This window comes from Raphanus sativus, chromosome 2 (assembly GCF_000801105.2).
Source record: "Raphanus sativus cultivar WK10039 chromosome 2, ASM80110v3, whole genome shotgun sequence".
NCBI classification, from domain to species: Eukaryota; Viridiplantae; Streptophyta; class Magnoliopsida; order Brassicales; family Brassicaceae; genus Raphanus; species Raphanus sativus.
In genome coordinates this window covers 24,570,880-24,591,635 of record NC_079512.1, presented here as the reverse complement: position 1 = coordinate 24,591,635, position 20,756 = coordinate 24,570,880, and the positions used below count along the sequence as shown (strand labels likewise).

Here is a 20,756-nt window from a genome sequence, read left to right as displayed (position 1 = left end):
AATACATAAATATTTTGATATATAAGCATTATACAATTTTCACGATGAAAAATATGTCTTTTCTAAACAAATAACATGTAATAATAAACCATATAGCTAAATTATATAATGCGTGTTACTATTTAGTATTTACCTATGACGATGAATATTTAAAAATCAAGACGAATACGAAACAAATAACAAATATAAAAAAAAATAATGAGTATTTGTATTAAATTCTAAATGCAAGTAGAAGAAAAAATAAATATAAACAAATATTTAATAGATCATATAACAAATAGCAGATAAATGGGCAAGTAAAATGGTAAGTAACAAATCAAGTACTAAAAGTAATTATGATATTTGATATTTGAGTTAATTTTTGTAATTAATAAAAATTATTGATTTATTCTCTAATTATCTTGATAACTAGGTGATTTTCCCGTGCGCATGCACGGATATAAATATTTATAAAATGAATATATTAAATAGTTTACTATAATTTTTTTTTTTAAATTACTATGTAATTTATATTGTAATCAGTATGCTATTTTTCAAATAATATTATTTTATTTTAATCATAGGTATAATTTTGGATATATAAGATAATATCTAATTTTCTGATTCAACCATAATTTGTTTATTCTATAGATTAAAATATTGATTAATTTTGTTGTTTACAATTAATTTGATATTGCCTTAGATTTGTAAATATATTTTAGAAATATTATGTATAATTTAATATAAATTATTTTAGAATTAAATAGTAAAAATAAATTAAAGTTTTAATTGATTCAAAGTTACTGATATTAATATAACAACGATAGTATTATGAAACCTCATGCATATATATAAATTATAGAAAAGAACTTAGTTGCAATAGTTGGTTAATATATATTCATAATATTAATTGAGATCTCATATTAGTTAATAGTATGTTACATTGTTCTATAGTTTATATTTATAAAATATTAATATGAACAATAATACATTATATTTAGTTAAGTGTTTGATTTTTTATTAAAAATTAGATTAGTCCGATTACTCATTTTGTGGATATATTGTGTTACATATATTCCTTCAAACTAAAATATATTATTTCTAGTTTAACTCAACCAAATTAAATTAATTGTATTCCTTTGGTTCTTCATCATAGATATGTAAGTATGTTACTATCTTTTATAATTTGGTATATGTTAATTTGCAAAAACAAAATTAGAAAGTAAAGTCATGATCGGTACGAAGTTGCATAAAAATAACTTATAAACTTATAAAGTCAAGATTATTTTTCTGAACTTTCTCTTTTTTTTTATGAAATCACATCACATATAAAAATGTTTTCATTATAAATTTTCTAATTACTTTCTTTATTATATATTTGATTTGGAAAAATATAAAAGGATACTTAATTAGAAAATAAAAGATGCATTTTTATTCATTAAAATATCTTGTGTTATGTTACTTAATTTTTTTGTAATAAATTTGAGAAATAGATTAATTAAAATAAAATAATTATATTAAAATATATAATATGTTGTTTAAGATTATCTTTTAAAGGGATAATTATTTAGTTACTCTAAAATCAAAATTATTTTGTTAAGTTTGCTTTTAATGAATCGCATTATATATAAAAGATATTTTTTCGTTTTTTAAAATTTACAAATTTCTTTTCATTATATAGGTTATTTAGAGAAGGAAACCAAAATAAAAAGTAATTTTTTCTTTTTAATAATGACAAATAGATATATTTGATTCATTAAGGGTACTATTATAATTAACCATCATAAGAATTAACGTGAGCGCGACACATAGAAAACTAAATTCTCAAATAATATTATAGAGATTAAAACTAAACAATATTTTTTAAAAAAATTAGATATCTAAAAGAGACTAATTATATTACGATTAAAAATTTATTTACTTTTTTAAAAGATGTAGAAAAGTTTGAAAATTTTAGTAATAAAAATTTTATAATTATAAAAGTAAAATTAAATAAAATTTCGAAATTTATAATTCATATTTGAATATATTTATTTTAGGGATGATTTATGAGTTATTACCATATTTTAAAAAGTTTACCAAAAATATAAATCGCATTAAATGTAATGTATGAATTATTGCCATATTTTATAAAGTTTACCAAAAATATATATCAGCAATAAATGTTATTGTCCATGTCATATTTAACTATAAGCCATGTCATCAATTTTAGTAACCATGTCATCATTTTTTTGTGAAATTGATTATGGAGATGACATGTGGCAAAATCACTTCTCAAATATAGACTAGGGGATACCAAATATTTGAATTTTCAAGCGGATACGAATTAACTATTGGGTTTAAGATGAGAAACGAGTAATAATTACAAGCCCTGCTCTCTGGTTAGTCAGAGAGGGAGAATGTCCAATTCGGGTGCTTGCCACATGTCACTGCGTCATTCGCGAAACAGAAAACAATTAACTCCCACCATTTTTCTTGTCTTTTTAATTAAAAAATAAAAATATATTAGCGTGTTCCTTTACTTTGTCTAAAGACAAGATAGATTAAAAAAAAAAAAACATTCGTCGCCGTCGTCGGAGAAGATTCGACTGAGTGGAAGGGGAGTCCGTACATGGAACTAGGGCTAATGGTTGAGAGATAAAAGAGAGAGAGAGAGAGACAAAATGAGTAGTAACGAAGAAGAGAAGGGATTGAGGATAGAGGAGAGTTTGCTGGTGGATCCAAAGTTGTTGTTCATCGGCTCCAAGATTGGCGAAGGCGCTCACGGCAAAGTCTATCAAGGAAGGTCTCTGCCTTTCCTCTTTCCTCTTTTTTTTTTCTTTCTCTTTTGCTGTTTGTTTTATATATTTTTTTTCCTGTCAGGTATGGTTCCCTGATAGTTGCTATAAAAGTTCTAAACCGTGGGAGCAGTCCAGAGGACAAGTCATCCCTCCAAAGCCGTTTCATCCGCGAAGTCAATATGATGTCCCGAGTCAAACACCACAATCTTGTAAAGTTCATCGGAGCCTGCAAAGATCCTTTAATGGTTATTGTAACAGAGTTGCTCCCAGGGATGTCTCTCCGTAAATATCTCACCAGCATCCGACCTCACCTCCTTGATCTCCCTCTCGCTTTGTCCTTTGCCCTTGACATTGCTCGCGCCTTGGACTGCTTACACGCCAATGGAATCATTCACCGTGACCTCAAACCTGGTATGTATTAATCATCATCATTTGTTTTTTTCATTCTTACTAATTAGGTTTTGTTTCCACTCTCCTCTAATCTTAACTAACAGACAACTTATTGCTCACGGAGGATCAAAAATCCCTCAAGCTTGCTGATTTTGGACTTGCTCGGGAAGAAACCGTCACTGAGATGATGACCGCTGAGACTGGCACTTACCGTTGGATGGCTCCTGAGGTTTGTTCTAGTTATTATTATCATCTAATTAAGAATACAAAACCTTATTATGTTCATGCCATGTTATAGCTCTACAGTACAGTGACGCTGCGTCAAGGAGAGAAGAAGCATTACAACAACAAGGTTGATGTCTACAGCTTTGGAATCGTCCTGTGGGAGCTTCTTACTAACCGGATGCCTTTCGAGGGCATGTCCAACCTCCAAGCCGCCTATGCTGCAGCTTTCAAGGTCCTTCCTTCATCTCTCTTCTTATGTGTATTAATAATATTAACTCTTTTCAAAAATCCAACCTTAGTTTTGTTGTTGTTTTGAAACAATGCAGCAGGAGAGGCCCGGATTGCCAGATGGTATATCTCCGAGTCTGGCCTTCATAGTGCAATCGTGTTGGGTGGAGGACCCAAACATGAGGCCCAGCTTCAGTCAGATTATCCGATTGCTCAACGAGTTCATCCTCACGCTCTCTCCTCCTCCTCAGCCTCTGCCTCTGCCTGAGGGTGAGGCCAACAGAATCAGAGCTATCACTGAGTTCTCCAGCCGCGCAAAAGGCAAGTTTGCATTCATTCGCCAGCTTTTTGCTGCTAAGAGGAACAAAGACTCTTAGAATAAGAAGAAGAAGAAAGATGATGTTAGGAAGGAGTCTGAAACTGCCACTGCTTTGGGGATGACTAAATAAAACATTAGCAGGAGATAAGTAGAGCGTTAGACTTAAGAGTAAGTTAGCCACCCTGTCTTTCTTCTCCTTCTTCTTTGCCAAGTTATTAAGTAGTAGCCTCACATGCCAAACTAATTAATTGGACTCACATCTTCAAATTGCTTTGTTTATCTTTCTAATTCTAAAAGCAAAAGACAAAAGTGATATGTATATTATTATCCAATATATAATTTTAAATTTTCTAGAAGTTTGGGAAACCGTTTGCACAATTTACTTATCTCCTCACGTATCTAATCTGATGGATCTTTCTCAAAATCATAGACAAAGGGTGTTGGTCCTTCCCCAGACTTATTATAGAATTTCTTTATTGTAAATATAAAATCGCAAAAGATATTGAAAATGGTCTTAGTGAGTTCAACGCTATAAGTATATGCATATATCTTCAGTTAAAAAAAAAGTATATGCATATATTATTTACTTTAGTTCTTACTATTGTAAGATTATATTATGTTTGCTGCTTTTTAGTTTACTTTTTAAATATTTAATTTAACAGTATTCGTACACATGTCGCACACAAATATATATTGAAATTTTAAAAAAATAAACTAAAAATATTGTAATAAATGGTTGATTGTGTTTTGGAAAAACATATAATATTTTCCTTTTCAAGTAAAAAAATCTACTTAGTTAGCTGGAGAAAAATAAATGTGACAGATCCTTGAATACAAAGTTGAAACTGGAGTTTCTGTTTTCAAATTGAAAACAAAAAGATCACTAAATGCAACTTGCTTAATCTTGGTGGAGTTACTTTTCCAAATAAAAGATTACATGTACACCATTATAATATATTTAATTAAAGAAAGTGTAAACTGAAACGGACAAAAGTTAACAAAATATTACCAAATAAAGATATTAATTGATAATTTGAAAGTACAGAGAAACGGAAACAGAGAGTCGTAGGGGATGAAAATTGGGAAAGAAGAAAAGTGATTAGGCATAAATTTTGAGTAACTATGTTTAAAGAATCAAATGCATAAGGAAAACAAAAAACTAGTCTAACTAAGCCGTTTACTTGAATGTTAGTACTTGCTAAACTTGGGATTCTCTACCATAAATATGAAGATTTTTAGACATTAATGATTAACACCCAATAAATAGAAGCAACTCGTGTTCCTCTCTGATCTCATTGTCCACAGACAAATACAGACCCTAAAAAAACATTACTACGTTTTGTTCCTTTGACCATGGAACTCAACCTCACTACGCCAACTTCATGTTCCTCCAGCAGTATCTCGTCATCTTCGCATGAAATGGGTTTCTTAACCGATACCAAAGGGAAAACGAAAGAGAAGACTGCGGATGGGCCAGCGACTGAGACTCCGAGGCTAGAGTTTAGCTTTTTGTTCAACAACGACAACATAAGAAACTCTGGTTTTGGAGTTTTAGATGAGGCAGAAGGGACGAAGAACGAGGCTAAAGCGAGGGTGTTTGCTTGCACCTTCTGCAAGAAAGAGTTCTCTACTTCTCAAGCACTAGGAGGACATCAGAACGCTCACAAGCAAGAGCGATCATTGGCCAAAAGGCGTAAGGAGATCGAAATCAACTATCCTGGGCTCTCCTTCTACGGCCAGTACCCACCAAGAGGTGTTTCCAACAGCAACACCTCACAGTATGACCTTGGGGTTCGTTGCAGTCCCAACATTGGTAAATATAAGGCATATCCCTTAAACATCTTCAGATGTCGCTTAGGGTACAGAGGCCTCAACATTAATTCCCATATCCCTCTCATGTCTCAACTCTCGTGCCCAAAGACAGACGATCTTTCCAAAAATCTGATTTCAAACTTAGAAGGCAGCATTCATATGAATAAGGAGGACCAAGGTGACAAAGAAGATCAGTCGGACAGTGATACTTGCAAGGATACTGAGATTGACTTGTCTCTGAAGCTGTAGCTTGCTTTTATATTTATTCTTGGTTAAAGTTTAGCACTTGTTTCTTAATTCTGCATCCTTTCATATTGTGTTTTTACTCGTAATGTTAAAGCTTATATTTTTATATAGACAGACTTTAATCTCGCTAATCTTCTACTAACTGATACATAAAAGTGTTTCTTTTTTTCCCGTTAACTTCTAAATTTCGAAATTTAACAAACGTTTCATTTTTGTGTGTAGCTTATTTGAGTAGTAAATGATAACTAAAGACTAGAATATATGGGAGAGCAATCCAAATCCTTTAAATATTTGATGTTGAACAGTTAATATCACTTATTAGCAAATATGCAGAAAAAACCGACCCTTTTCAAAAGCTACAACTAAAAGCTCATTAAATGTTACTCTACCTCACCAAGACCATACTTAGTTGTTAATATGTAGAGCTTACATACTAAATACAAAATATTGAATACAAAAAGATATGCAAGGTGTACCTTACCTTAGAAGATTGCAACGTAAACGCTAAAATATTTCGAGCATGCAAAATTGTGGTAAATTCAGATAAATACTGTGATGTGAATACGAAAACATTTCTATTAGGATGGGGTTTAGAGTTATAAATGCTAAAGGAAGAAACTTGTTCAATGTAAAAAAGTTGTGGAAAGACTTCACTTGTAGTTGTACCCTTGAAGCGGTTGCTCAAACGAGCTTCATATAATCGAATCCACGTTGATGCCTTCCAAATCAAAGAATTTGAAAAAGGCATACATGTCCATTGAGATTCTGGATTTGGCTAATGGCCAATTAGATAAGCAAGATTGGCACTAACACTGACAAAACTTTTCGAAGAGACTAGGTGAATTTTAAACGTATTAGAGAGCATATTGATAACCAGGGACAGAGGCACATAGGCAGTGGTGGGGTCAATTGATGTGTTGAAACCGAGAATGACGAACAAATACCCTTGACCTTGGCAACCTGAGATGAGAGGTGATGGGTAAGTGTGGTTGAGTTGAAACAGAGATTTCATCCTGAAATAAGAGCTTGATGATACTTGATGGGTAGGCAGGCTTCTAACAACTAAAACCAACGCCATGCCATAACAAATCTATTTGCTGCCTATTCAAATATTATTTAACATTAAAACCAGAAAAAACGATTCAGGTTCTTCTAAGATCGTTCTAGTTATGTCACTTTTCAGATTTTGCTTAAAGGTCATACTTTTCCATATAAAAGTTGATTTTTAAGACCCCAAAAAGATAATGGAAAAAGATGATGTTATCTTTCACTAAATGAATCATTATCACACTTATAAGTATACTACATAATTATATAAGCGATAGTATCTCACCAAGACACCGAGAGAAAAGAGATAAAGCAGATCGAGGGAGGGGCCGGCGGTCGGCGCGTGAGCGTCCGCGCCGCCGTCGGTTCCCTTTTCCTTTCGATTTTTTCAGATTAAATCATTCTTGTTCTGTATCTTCGTCGTCTCCTCCGGTCTTCGCTTTGTCAGAGCTATGCCTAGTCACCAATCGCGGTGTTCTTTTCGTAGAGTAATGACGCGGTGGCGGGAAGGACGGCGGTGAAGAGGTTAGTAGTTGGTTTCCACTTCCGAGAGACGGAGTCTCTAACAGATCCGTCGACGCCGGCTTTTGCCTCCGGGACGGGGAGTTTCTTCAACTTCGCCGTCGTCGGTTCTAGCTCCCGGCGGATGAAGGTGCCCACAATCTTGTCTCGCCGGTTCGGTTTCCTAGGTTTTTAGGGTTTAGTTTCTCTTGTTTTTTTGTTTTTTATTTCTGATTGGTTCGTTTGGAAAGAGTCGCTTAAGTTATCGTCGGAAGACGATAAAGCTCGCCGTGAAAGGGTGTGTTTGCATGCAAAGCCTTATCTTCGGTTGGTGGTGGTGATTGTTTAACGGACGAGATCTCACAGCGGTGATGGACTCTCTCCGATATTGGTCCACCGAGAGATCGATGGCGTTTGCAGGGAACGAGTGGAGGTTCGGGAGCGCCGGTGAGTTCCGGTGTACCGAGTGAATGCTCCGGGTGTTAGCAAGAAGAGGTGGAGACACGGTGGCTTTGATCGACGGCGCCGTTGTTTTTCATTCCTTTTGCTAAGGTTTTTCAATTTGGGTCTAGGCCCATTTGGTAGTTGGTTTGGGTAATGAGTCTGTTTGGGCTTTGTTGTAATGGTGGGTTTTGGCCTTTTTCATATATTTAAAATCTTGATGGAAAAAAAAAAAAATCTCACCAAGACACCAAACTCTTCAATTTTTCAAAGAGTAGCAAAAAAAACGAGGGAGCTACAAATCCTAGTTCACCTAAACAAATAGATTCATCGATTATTGAAATGACGTGTGTAGTGGGCGTTGTTATGAATCACCAAATAGTTTGTAGCCATTTCTGATGATTTCAATTATAAAGACTGTTTTATTGCTTCTCGGTGCTTTGTGCATGTATTACTCACCACCTCCTTTCCTTTAATTTTTATTACTCACTATTCTTCAGTTTGTTTGTAATGTAATCACATGTACAATCCTGACTCGAGGGACCCAACAGAATTATATGCGCATTTTCACATGTGTATAAATATATATGTTATGTTCATTACATCGGTTCTCTTACTAGAGACAAAATATCCGGCAAGGTGCCAAGAATAGAGGGTAATCTATATTATCTCCTTTCATAGTAATTACTGCCCTACAAATTGTTCATCCACATAACCCAAAATCTGAAAGAAAAAAAAGGGTAGAGGTCCCCACTCTGTCTAAACAGATAACCACAAACCGAGAGAGAGACTAAGCAGTTACGTTAGACTTGAAAATCCTCGTTAACACGTCTCTCAACACACAAAACCTAACGAAGCTGAGAGGGAGCCTCCTAGTCGACCGTACACACAAGAATGCACCGGCTGCTACTTGAATCCAACGTTGGCGGTGGAGGAGGAGGTGGGTACATGAGGGACATGAACTTCGACGCAAACATGGTGATCATACTCTCTGCCCTGCTCTGCGCTTTGATACTTGCGCTTGGGCTCAATTCGTTACTCCGGTGTGCGGTGCGATGCGGCTTCGGGCTATCCTCATCAGCTGCATCGACTGTGGCGGCGGACAGGCCCGGGTTGAAGAAGCGAGAGTTGAAGAGGTTTCCCGTGGCGGCGTACGGGTCGAGCGGGGTGGAGATAGCTACGACGGAGTGCGCCATCTGTCTGGGGGAGTTCGCGGACGGTGAGAAGGTCCGAGTTCTTCCGCCGTGTAATCACAGCTTCCACATGTCCTGTATCGACACGTGGCTTGTTTCTCACTCTTCATGTCCTACTTGTCGGCACTCGCTCATCGAGTTACACGTGGCAGGATCAACCTAAGCTATAGTAAGCAGGTCAGGGTGATTAGTCGTAAGTTGATTTAGTTATTTGCTAGATTATATATGGACTCGGGAGTCGGGGCAGCTTTAGCAGTTGTAATAGTAGTCTATGGCAGGCAGCTCAGAGTAATTAGTCATAAGTTGATTTAGTTATTTGCAGTTGGTTATTTGCTATAGATTATGGACTCGGGGTAGCTTTAGCAGTTGTAATAGTCTATTACAGTTTTAGACTTTCTTTTAGTAATCACTCAGTTTGCATACATCATGGTTTACGCCTTACGGGGAGTGATTAATTATTATTTTAATACGAAATGCCCGAAAGAAAATATGAGACCGAATAATTTGAGCATAATTACCTGGAAAATTAACAGGCCCATATTACTATTTTATTTTTTAAAAATAACTGGTGGAAAAACTCTCGGATTATTTGAATGAATTGTGAATAACCCATATTTAAGGAGTGTGGGCTTCATCTTGTTTTTTTGTCATACTTGTTTATTTTCTTGTTCTCTATACTAGAATTTAGTTTAAAAATATTATTTTGATTATGTATTTTTTTTTTGCTGTGAATGTCTATCATTTTTTGTCAATCTTTTTTGCGCTTGTTGATTTTAAAAATGTTTTTTTTTTAAATCCACTCTTTTATTTCATTGGCTTTTGTTTAATAATACTTAAAAATAATTTTAAACCGTAAATTATTATCATATTTTGTTTTATGAAATTTTTTATTTACTTTAACTTTTCTGTTTTGTAGATTATATTATTATTTTTATTAAATTAATATTTCTTACAAAAAATAATATTGAAATTTTGGAGAACCATAGGTAGGCTAAGATGTGCAGATGAGAAAGGAGGCTTTTATGCAATACCAGCGTATATGGCTCATTTTAAGCTACGATCTTTTTTACATAAGATTGTGTTTTTGTCCGTGTGTGATAGCATGTGATAACTTATGAGTCACAGCCGTTGTTCTTTTCATCAATATAGTTAGTGTTTAAGAGAGAAGTGTGCGTCAGTTTTGTCCCTTCTATAAATGGCGAAGTAGTACAATATGAGAGAGTATTGTACTATATATATATATTTTTTATTTATTTATTTATTTATTTTTACAAAGTATATCTATATTTTAGGTCAATTATCCAAAGAAAATTTCAAAAATGTTTGAGTAGTTAAAAAAACACACTCCCTCCGTTTCATATTAAGTGTCGTTATAGAGATTTTTTTTTGTTGCAAAATAAGCGTCGTTTTAGTATTTCAATGCAAAATTTGTTAATTTTATTTTGCATTTTATTTTTCTATTGGTTGAGATGTATGGATAATGATGTTTTTGTATGAAAAATATGAAAAATTTAATGATTTCTTAATCCGTGTGCACAACTCTAAAATGACACTTATTCAGAAACAGAGGGAGTATGAATTATCGGTAAGTGATGTTTTAGTTTAAGTGAAACCAGAGCACATGCATAATGCTTACATTGTCGGTTTCCAAATCGCATAGAGTAGGGCTCAAGGCCAAGAGAACCAACATGGGACGATCAGTAACTGTAGGTGATCATTACATAATGGTGGACACGAGAAACGGGCACGTATATGAGCCAGATGTGACGCATCATCTCCTATGGTAAGGACTAAGGAATGTGATGCATGAGAGCAGTCTTGGTTAGACCGTTAGAGTGTGCAGTGTGCTTAGTTGAGTGATTACAGCCGTTTGGGCTTGCTGTTCTATATGATTACAGCCGTTTGGGCTTGCTGTTCTATAATAATGCTATTATTACCTGCGAGAGACGGTGGGAGGGCGGTAGTATGAGATTCCTCACTTTGTTTTGCATGTGCGCAATGCTTAATCAAATTACTTGCAATTGCAAAACATTATTTGCATCTCTGAGAGGTATAGGCCCAACACAACCCAAAAGTTGGTCCATTAGTCCAGTAACATCGATTTTGTTTACTTGTAAAATATCAAAAGCAGTACAAAACCGAAGACGAACGTGCTTCCCTCTTTTGAGAGTGGAAGCAAAAAAGTGGAACTATAAAAGTAATAATGTAAATTACAAAAAAAAAGTAGGGTAAAGTACATACATTGTATACTAGTAATGCACTTTTTAGTGTCTAACGTGGAGAATAAAGAATAGACATGACACGAGAAAAAGCGCAGACATAAAATTTGCATACAAAAATAAGATATGCTAAAAGGGTGCTTGTGTCTCAAATCAAAATCGCCTACGCCTATCATTTTAATAATACTGTATCAGTTAGAGATACATACGTTCTTTGGACCATCATGTGTGAATGTGAGCACTGAGTAATAATAGTAATTATGAATGTCTGTAAATTAGCTGACAAAAGTATACATTTTTGAATGTAAAGCTTACTGGGAGTAAATAATAGCGAAGAGAAATGAGTAAGAGCATCTCTAATGTACACCTTTATATTTTTCTCTAAAATAGAGAAACTCTATTATAGAGGTGGATTTGCTTCAATGTATGCCTCTATAATAGAGTTCCTTTATTTATAGGGGAAAATATAGAGATTTGTCATTTTCATCTCTAAATATAGAGGCAAAAAGTGAGATTCCTCTATATTTTTCTCTATAAATAAAGGAACTCTATTATAGAGGCATACATTGGAGCAAATCCACCTCTATAATAGAGATTCTCTATTTTAAGAAAAAATATAGAGATATAAATAGAGGTGGGTTGGAGATGGTCTAAGTGTGTGGGGACACTCCATAACTCATCAACTCTACAATAATGAACGCATTAGAGAAAAAAGCTTATGCTTGGACCCTTGGGACTCTCACTTCACAATGGTGCTGGTGGTGGACTTCTCTCTTACCCTTTTATTTTTGCTTTATCGTTTTGCTGTCTGACTTTACGTCTCTTCGCAATCAAGATTTTCAAATGTATTATATATTCTTCATTACGCTTATGGTCCACATCTTTTGAATATGTTTAGTGTATGTTAAAAGATTCAAATAAAATGTAGGAATGATAGATAGGGCACAGCAAACAGAGAAACCTCAAACATTTTGATCTACTTTAAGAACCGAAAACAACCTTCAACATTTTGATTACAATGAAACCTCCCAAGTGAGAAAGATTCCTCGAAGTGAGCTCAGCTGACCTGATAAACTCATAAGAAAACAAAACCTTCCTTTAGAAGAAGATGGAACTTTTATATATATGAAAACTGAAGAAGGAATAAAGAAATATTGTTCCATCTTGTTGTCTCGTCACTCAAACTCTTGAGAGGGACACTGTATGAGCTCTAATATTTTCACCACTTCCTCCATCTCAGGCCTATTCGAGGGCACTTGCGACGCACATACCAACCCTAGTTTAATCACTGGTATTGCCTCCTCCGCCGGAAAGTTCCTTCTCAGCCTACCGTCAACGCATTCCTCCACTCTCCCTTCCTCTAACCCCTCTCTCACCGTCTCACACAGCACCATCACGTCGTCCTCCGCATACTCCACCGGCCTCTTCCCCGTCACCACCTCCAGCACCAAGATCCCAAACCCGTACACATCACACTTCTCTGTTATCTTGACCGTCCGGCATGCAAACTCCGGGGCTGTGTACCCCAACGCGCTCTGTACCTTCCCGCTCAAGACACACCTATCCAGGGCCGATGCCAAAAGCCTGGCCAGTCCGAAGTCAGAGACTTTGGCCTCCCCTGTCTCTGCGTCTATGAGCACGTTCGTTGCTTTCAGATTGTAGTGAGTGATGTTACTCCCGTGCAGATAAGCCAGACCTCTCGCTATCCCAAGAATGATGCTGAAGCGTTCACGCCAAGTCAGGCAAGCGCACTCGTCCCCATGGAGATGTCTGTATAAGCTTCCCCCGGAGACAAACTCATGGATCAGGAGCTGCAGGGATTGCGTCCAGTAGTACCCTTTGATCTCAACCACATTCCTGTGCCTCAGCTTGCCGAGCTTCCTCATCTCTCTCTCGAACTCCTCCTGCGACTTTATCAGACCCGAGACCGTCAGTTTCTTGACCGCCACAGGACGCCCATCCTGGAGACTCGTCTTGTAGACCACTCCGAACCCACCGCGACCCACCTCGCAGTCCTTGTTGAGCAACGCATTCGCGCCTGTCGTGTCGAACACATCCGCTTCGCCGGAGAACATCACCAGCTTCCCGAACTCTTGATCTTTACTCGGCGAGCAGCTGAACGTGTCGCCAACCGACATGGCGAGCGCAGCGGCAGCAGCTGCTGCGTCGTGGCGGGAAACGCTAGACTTGGCGTGCACGTTGAGCAGAGTGACGGCCACCACTCCGACGGCAATGAAGGCAGCCGCACCGATGGCGATGAGCGCGGATATGCTCAGAACGCTCTTCCTGATCTGACCGCCGAGAGGCGGACCGGTGGCTGGATTGGAGGAGTTGGGGTTGAGGACGATTGGTTTAGGGTGGACAGAGAGACACGATCTGTTCACGACGGAGCCGCACAGGGATGGGTTTCCGGTGACGGCGGAGAGAGGGATAGCGTTGAAGAAACCTCCAGCTGGCAGCTCCCCCGTGATGTTGTTGTGAGAGATGTTGAAGGTCACCAGGTGGGTAAGTTTCTCTACTTGTTTGGGTAAGCTTCCCGAGAGATTGTTCCTCGACAAGTCTATGTACTGGAGGTTGCTCAGACTCCCAATGCTCCCTGGAATCGCACCGGATAGCTTATTCTCCGACAGATCTCTGCACAAACACAGATTACTTCATTATTAATCCTGAGATGTTATGACAAAAACACACACACAGTTCCTTAACATAGCTTGAAAAAAGTGACAAATAACTAACTGCCGTCAGACTTGTTGAGAATGAACCACATGATGAAAAATGAAACACAAATGATTCAAATTTAGTTTTATAGTAAAAACATCTTAAATAGACCTTTGTATACAAAATTCTTTTGATTCGATTAAATTTAATATTCATTCACAAAAAAAAAACAAAATCACAAGATGCTATGTACTTACATTGTGATGTCAAAAAAAAAAAGTACTTACATTGTGTTCAAAGCCGAACAGTTTGAGATCATTGCGGGAATCTGGCCGGTGAGGTGGTTTCTCTGCAGGTTAAGCTGTTTCAGTGAGACGGCCCCTCCGATCTCAGAAGGAAGTGTTCCGTTGAGAAGATTACTACTCAGATCAAGAATCTCAACGAGTTTCAGTCCTCCAATGCCGCCGGGTACGGAACCGAAGAGAGAGTTGTCGGAGATATTGAGGTGCACCAAACTCGTGAGGATCCAAACGTTAGACGGAATCTCACCGGAGAAACGGTTGGAGGAAAGATCCAGAAGACGAAGACCTTGAAGAAATCCCACGTTGGAGGGGAGAAAAGTGACGTTACGTGATCGTTTGTGGAGGGAACTCTGAGAGAACATCATCCACTTGAGAACATCCCCGGTGAACGAGTTCCTGCTGACGTCAAGAGAAACTAAGCTGGAGCAGTTGGAGATACTCTGCGGAATCTCCCCAGAGAGAAAGTTCGTTGAGAGGTTAAGCTCCTTGAGAGACACGAGGTTTCCCAGAGAGGAAGGAGCTTTCCCAGAGAAGTTGTTAGCCGAGAGATCCAGAGTCTCGAGGTTAACGACCTCCCCGATCCACTCAGGGATCTCTCCGACAAGAGAGTTCCCTCGGAGTCGGAGCAACCTGCACGAGCCGCCGAGTGTTTTCATCGAAACCGGAAGGCTCCCGGAGAAGTAATTATCACTGAGATCAATCCATCTCAAGGAAGAACAAGCTCCGACGTCGGAAGGAAGTTCACCGGAAAACCAGTTTTTCGACAGGTTGATACGGCGGAGATCGTAGAGACCGCCGATCCCGTCGGGGAGGTCTCCCTGGAGGAAGTTATCAGATAAATCGAGAGAGTTCAGGCTCCTGAGGAGCCAGAGCTCTCTCGGTAGCCTCCCGGAGAGGTGATTGCTTGAGAGGTTGAGATGAGTGAGAGTAGAGCAGTAGCTGAGGGAAGCGGGGAGAGGACCGTTGAGGCTGTTTCTAGCCAAGGAGACGGACCTCAACGACCCGCATTGCTCGAAGAACGCGTCCGGGATCCGGCCCGAGAGGTTGTTGCCGCTGAAGTCGAGGAGCTGGAGGGTGCCTAGGTGGGTGAGGTCCGAGTTCAGGGCTCCGGTGAGGTTGTTGTTGGAGAGGACTAAGGTTTGGAGGGAACGGAGACGGAGTAGGCCACGGCCGATGTGGCCTGAGAGAGAGAAGCCGTCGAGGCGGAGCTCGGTTACTTGGTTGGTGGCGGGGTCGCAGACGCATCCGGCCCAGCTGCAGGGGTCGTAGTCTTCGGAGTTCCAAGAGGCGAGGTTGGAGTGAGGGTCTTCGAGGCCGGATTTGAAAACGATGAGGCCCAAAACGTCGTCGTTGAAGGTGGGGTCCGCTCCACTAGTGAATGAAACGGCGAGGAAGAAGAGGAGGAGTGAAACAAGGGCGTCGTGCAATGACATTTCCTCAGGCCCAGTAACGGAATTATTTTCGTTTCTTTTTTTAAATAATAACAAAACAATGAAGGAGAGAGAGAGAGAGAAGAAAGGCTGAGGCTAGTCCGACATGGATGCTGGAGAGGGAAACCAACCAAAAAGCTTTTCTATACCGGAGATTAAGTGCTTTAACATCTGCTTCCCAAATAAAAGAAGTTTCAGGGAACTGATGATAATAAGAGGCAGAGTTTAAACAAAGGAGTGAGATGAAATACAAAAGCAGGTGGAGTAAAAGGGAAGGTAATGGGCTAATCCAAAGTGTTTTTTTTGTTATTAAAATTTTTGTAGAAGCTTATTTTAGCGGATAGTGAGAGAGATGAGAGAATTTGGGAAAGTGGAGAAACAGAGAGAGAGAAAAGAGAGAATGTGCTGTAAACGGCGTAAGCTCCGGAGAGGAGGCTTTATGACTTCTCAAGTCCTGGGGGACAATCTTCTCCTCGCCTTTAACACTTTTGTCTACTTTTTTTTTCTTTCTTTATCTTTCGAAAATAAATAATCGTGAACCCGGTCACGCGTATGATCATAGATTTTGAATCAAATAATAATAGTATATATGGAAGGAGCAAAGCGGATGGAGTAGAAGAGAAGGGATTCTTTCTTTCTTGTCCCAGAGCATGCAATGCTACGCCATCATTTCTCTATGTATTTCTTATAAAAAATACTTATATTACAGCTGAAAAATGATTTATGAAGATGGCGTATAGCTTCCACCACGCCTCAAGCACTACTAGTTGCATGTGTTTCTTATCAGAATTGATTACTTGTCATTTAATTAACACCACTTCAATGCACACAGTGCCGTAAACGGTGCTCACTACAACTGATAGTATCTTCCCTTTGACTTTCTCTCGCCCTGTTTTTCTTTATATCTACTTGAAACAAAGATTTAATTGTTTTTTTTTCAGTGTAGATCACACTGGTTCAATGGAAAATAACTCCTTTGTTATACTGAATCGTGGAAATAAACAAAAAAAAAAAGTTAAAGAAAGAAAAAAACAGGGATAATGAGTTAAATGATGACGATAAAAACACATGCCTACCAAACCATCTCAAGACTTCTCTACCTTTGTTTCATTCCCAAGCAACATTCACATTGATTATGTTAACATTTTTTACATTCATTCCATACTCCTATAAACAAATATCATGCACTTTTATTGGCACAAAATTTTATTTCAATTGTTCACCAAAAAAACTTAAATTTGATTTTGTTTTAGCAAACAAAAAACACATTACAAGGATTCAATAACAATCTTCAGCTTTATTTCAAAGTTAGATGTACTTTTATTAAGAAAACGTTGTGGTGTACGAATAAATGAGTAACTGACACCAAAAGGATGGCCCAACTATCTGATGGACCTGGCCAGTATAGTTTTATAGCATCTATGATATAAAAAACAGTAAGCAGCATAAACGGACTTCCCACAATGGCTAAATTAAGTGTAGAAACCCCCATAAATAAAATTTATATGATCAAATTAAGGCCTGAAGTTTGAAGGTGCAGTGAGTGAAGCCTCTGTTCTTACAACTCAAGCTGAGAAGAAGGTTGACTATTGGGATGGTTATCTAGAGGCATGTATTGGCCATTATCGCTCTTATCTCTGAGTCCATATATGTCTGCAGCACATAATCAATTAAGCAAAACCGTCCACAGTCAAAATTAGTTTATTATGTATATATCCAAGTCTGAACTAGTATGTTTTAGTAGGCATACCCGGATTCTGTATTTGTAAACTGTGTAAGCTCCCAAAGCAGCTGCTCCCATTCCCATTATTATTATCCATATCACTCCCCAACTTACTTCTCCTCTTGCATCCTTACCTGTGTCGTCAGTTACAATGCAGTTTAAACGTTTTTATCTTGATGGTCGACCATTGTTTCCAATAATTATTCGATGAATGGTGTGTAAAAATAATATACTTATGCAAATGTCGTGCTCTCTGATGTAAAGCAGGCTTCCGCTACAGCTACATTCATAGCTTCCCCATGTGTTCTTGCATTTGCAGCTGCGACATTGGCACGCTGTTTTCTCTTCACACTCATTCACATCTGTATTTGTAACACATTAACAACATGTGGGGATTTTAGTTTTTTAGTTCAAGCTCTCATATTTCATATGTATAGTTTATTCAAAGAATACCTTCGCAGTTTTTGAGCCCATCTCCCTTGAATCCAGGTGGACATTTGCAGCCTTTCGAGTGATCATCCTGAACAACAGCAACACCAACAAAAATAAAAGTTAAGAATCAATCAATGTAAGTCAGATATATATATATATATATATATATATATATATATATATAAAAGAGAGGGAATGTTTAAACAGAGGATGGAAGTTAGTTAGTTTTGAGATATGCCATATTACACGGCAAGCCGAATATGTTCTTCCCATTTGAGTTTGTTTCCAGCATCCTCCATTGTTTATCCCACAACGCAGTGCCCCTGAAGCTGCAATATCCAAATTTAAACATGTGAAAAATAATATCATTAAGGTGATCATAAAATACATTTGAGTTTTTTTTACCTTCACATTGTGTGTAACCATCACCCAAAAACTTGACACCTTGAACAATGGGACATTGACATACTCTTCCTCTGAAAGTGTCCTGCAATAATGATACTTCTTTTACTGAAACATATACGTAGTAGATATATATGTAGGCATAATATAACAAAACAAGAAAAATTAATTTCACCCTGCAAGCTGTAATGTTGGTAGTCTTATCCTCCCAACACCCTCCATTGTTTTGTAAACACTCGTTGGTTTCTATGTCTGTGCAATCACAGAATCAAGAACCATACGTTAAAAGTAGTGTATATCAAATAGAGGTATGTATAGGACGTAAAGAGGACCTTCGGTTAAGCATATGGGTGGCTCAGTCGTCTCGCGGAACCCTGAGCAAAGGGCCTTAAGCACTGCCGATCTCTCCAACTTCCCTGTGATAATGAGATTATTAAATAGAAAAAAACCTTAATCAATTTAAACATGAAAAACGGTACTATGAAAATGGTATTTTAGGCAATTTTCCGAAGAACTTCCTCACCTCTGTATTGTCTATTGTTTATCACAATAGTTGGTAGTATTGTCACATCTCCTCGCGAGCCTTTCCCAACCTTAAAATAAGCAATCAATAGTTAGAAGAAGGTTTACATTTGTGGAAAAAGAGGGAAAAAAGAGAGCTCACTTGTGCTTCTTGTTCAGCTCTGAGAACGGGATTCTCAGTATTTGCTTCAATGTCCCCAATGCATTTGTCTACTTTACTTACATCGACTCCTACTCGAAAGACATATATAGATAGAATAAGATATTGTCAAGAGATATAGAATAAGAAGAAGATGTTGCGTTTACCAAGAGAGCGAATAACTTGATCAGCGCATAGTTTGTTATACTTTTCCTGTTTCATAGGACAACGGATGGCGAAGTCGGTGACATAATCCCACCAAAGCCAAGGCTTACCACTTTCATTCATCACCCTAAAGAAGCAAGCCTGGCGCAAATTCTGAACGATCACGTCTCTCCCGTTGTATCCTCTGGAGAAATCTTGCTCAGGGTCAGGAGCACAGTACCTTCCTCCGTTGATGCACTGCGACTTGCACTGCCTGCTAGCCAGAAACGCTTCGGGGCAGTACCAGGTGATGTAGTGGGGAGTGAAGCGAGTGTAGCCTCCTTTCTCGAGAATCTGAGCAGCTCCTTTGAACCTCTTGAGGAACCGGATCTGCGCGTCGCATTTGGGTCCGCACTCGTCGTTGCTGTTGGTCCAGAGCTCGTAGGCCACTCGGTCGTTAGGGTGCGGAAGAGCCTCCCGCCAGTCGAGGCTTATGTGGACGGGCTCTCCTTGTTCTATGGCCGTTTTGATGGCGCTACCTAGAGATCTGCTCAGCAGCGCTGAAGGGATCGTGATGTTCTGGAGGTAATCCGCGTCTGCTGTCTCGTCCTCTGGCGCGTCCATGGTGATGAGTGGCTCCGGCCTGTTGTCCGCCACCAAGATGGTAGCGGCACCAGCTCGTTGCGCGTTCCATGCCTTCAAGGTGAAGTAACAATCTGGCGGGGGAAAATTACAACAAAAAAAAAACAGAGTTAGCTTGCGTAGCAAGTCATAAGTGAATCAAAGAGAGAGACCTCCTCGATCGACGAGAACGAATGTGGGCAAACCAGCGACTCTAGATCTGAAAGAGACTTCGAAATCGTCGAAGGTCTTGCAAGCCTTCTGGTTAGCTTTGGGGTAAACGACGGAGCCGGACATGCTTCCACCGTACTGAGGAACACCAAAGTTGCCGAGGGCGCATTCGTAGACTCCTCTGATGGACTCGGGAGATGTCACTCGCAGGCTGTTCTTCTCAACCACGAACCTCCCCATGCACGAACCCCACCACCAACACACCATCACCCATCGCATTACAGATAACCTACTTACACTCGTCATGATCCCACCACCCGATAGATGCATTTTTTTTTCCAGGTTGATTTCTAATATTGGCTTAAGCTCTTTCTATTTTCTCTCTTTCACTTTTTCCCATAAAAAGAAGAATTGAAACTGTCAAACTGACTCTCAGATCAAATATATCTTCCGCTTTCTCCTGTTTTTTTTATCCTATTAACTTAGTTAATGAGCTTTTTTTATTGTAAATTATGTGAGCCTTTTTCTTCTGACTATATGTTTGATCCATTTTCTATTTTCTCAAAGTTATATATGCCTTATCCATGCAAGCCTTTTCGATTCCTTTTTCGAGTTTTTCTGGAGTTCATCCCGTCAGATAGTATTTAATTATTCTATTTTCAATATCTTATAAAACAAAATATTACGAATTTATCAAATTACATTATATTTTAAAATAAATAAAACTATCAATAGTTACAAAAATAATATTTTAATATTGTTAACATCAACAAAATAAACTCTAAAACTTAAATATTAAACACTAATTAAACTTTAAATACTTCGATAAACC

General features: G+C 38.1%; 5 protein-coding genes across 6 annotated transcripts; 3 read left to right on the top strand and 2 right to left on the bottom strand.

Moving 5' to 3' along the window:
- Positions 1-2,503: 2,503 nt before the first annotated feature.
- Positions 2,504-4,277, top strand: LOC108842832 (serine/threonine-protein kinase STY13). Of its 2 annotated transcripts, none has more exons than XM_018615868.2 (5): positions 2,504-2,764; positions 2,842-3,170; positions 3,254-3,378; positions 3,448-3,606; positions 3,704-4,277. In XM_018615868.2, exons 1-5 carry the CDS (start codon positions 2,643-2,645, stop codon positions 3,977-3,979), a joined length of 1,011 nt encoding a protein of 336 aa, XP_018471370.2. In that variant the 5' UTR covers positions 2,504-2,642; the 3' UTR covers positions 3,980-4,277. The 2 variants fall into 2 exon arrangements, with proteins under 2 accessions (XP_018471370.2, XP_018471369.2); XM_018615867.2 differs by having other exon boundaries at positions 2,505-2,764; positions 3,701-4,277.
- Positions 4,278-4,678: 401 nt separating this feature from the next.
- Positions 4,679-6,102, top strand: LOC108841069 (uncharacterized). Its single transcript, XM_018613852.2, has one exon. It carries the CDS (start codon positions 5,275-5,277, stop codon positions 5,980-5,982), a length of 708 nt encoding a protein of 235 aa, XP_018469354.2. The 5' UTR covers positions 4,679-5,274; the 3' UTR covers positions 5,983-6,102.
- Positions 6,103-8,695: 2,593 nt separating this feature from the next.
- Positions 8,696-11,155, top strand: LOC108840637 (RING-H2 finger protein ATL74). Its single transcript, XM_057002714.1, has one exon. The coding sequence runs from the start codon at positions 8,863-8,865 to the stop codon at positions 9,322-9,324; it is 462 nt and encodes a 153-aa protein (XP_056858694.1). The 5' UTR covers positions 8,696-8,862; the 3' UTR covers positions 9,325-11,155.
- A 1,177-nt stretch (positions 11,156-12,332) lies between these two features.
- On the bottom strand, positions 12,333-16,306 carry LOC108842807 (leucine-rich repeat receptor-like protein kinase PXC2). Its single transcript, XM_018615835.2, has 2 exons — positions 14,326-16,306; positions 12,333-14,014 (listed from the first exon to the last, which is right to left on the bottom strand). Exons 1-2 carry the CDS (start codon positions 15,771-15,773, stop codon positions 12,556-12,558), a joined length of 2,907 nt encoding a protein of 968 aa, XP_018471337.2. The 5' UTR covers positions 15,774-16,306; the 3' UTR covers positions 12,333-12,555.
- A 1,022-nt stretch (positions 16,307-17,328) lies between these two features.
- On the bottom strand, positions 17,329-20,254 carry LOC108840322 (vacuolar-sorting receptor 2). Its single transcript, XM_018613156.2, is given in 13 exon segments — positions 17,329-17,390; positions 17,393-17,423; positions 17,521-17,627; positions 17,727-17,855; positions 17,947-18,013; positions 18,172-18,254; positions 18,331-18,412; positions 18,503-18,579; positions 18,660-18,743; positions 18,851-18,920; positions 18,992-19,080; positions 19,156-19,848; positions 19,927-20,254. Coding segments are annotated over 13 exon segments (1,902 nt in total).
- Between the last annotated feature and the right edge of the window lie 502 nt (positions 20,255-20,756).

What these genes read in the sequence shown, in the direction of transcription:
- LOC108840637 (XM_057002714.1), top strand. Translation starts at nt 8,863, where the DNA reads ATGCACCGGCTGCTACTTGAATCCAACGTTGGCGGTGGAGGAGGAGGT.
- LOC108842832 (XM_018615867.2), top strand. Translation starts at nt 2,643, where the DNA reads ATGAGTAGTAACGAAGAAGAGAAGGGATTGAGGATAGAGGAGAGTTTG. An exon ending in GGCAAAGTCTATCAAGGAAG is followed by an intron (nt 2,765 to 2,841) that starts GTCTCTGCCTTT and finishes TTTTCCTGTCAG; the next exon opens with GTATGGTTCCCTGATAGTTG. An exon ending in CCTATGCTGCAGCTTTCAAG is followed by an intron (nt 3,607 to 3,700) that starts GTCCTTCCTTCA and finishes GAAACAATGCAG; the next exon opens with CAGGAGAGGCCCGGATTGCC.
- LOC108841069 (XM_018613852.2), top strand. Translation starts at nt 5,275, where the DNA reads ATGGAACTCAACCTCACTACGCCAACTTCATGTTCCTCCAGCAGTATC.
- LOC108842807 (XM_018615835.2), bottom strand. Translation starts at nt 15,773, where the DNA reads ATGTCATTGCACGACGCCCTTGTTTCACTCCTCCTCTTCTTCCTCGCC. An exon ending in TGTTCGGCTTTGAACACAAT is followed by an intron (nt 14,015 to 14,325) that starts GTAAGTACTTTT and finishes GTGTTTGTGCAG; the next exon opens with AGATCTGTCGGAGAATAAGC.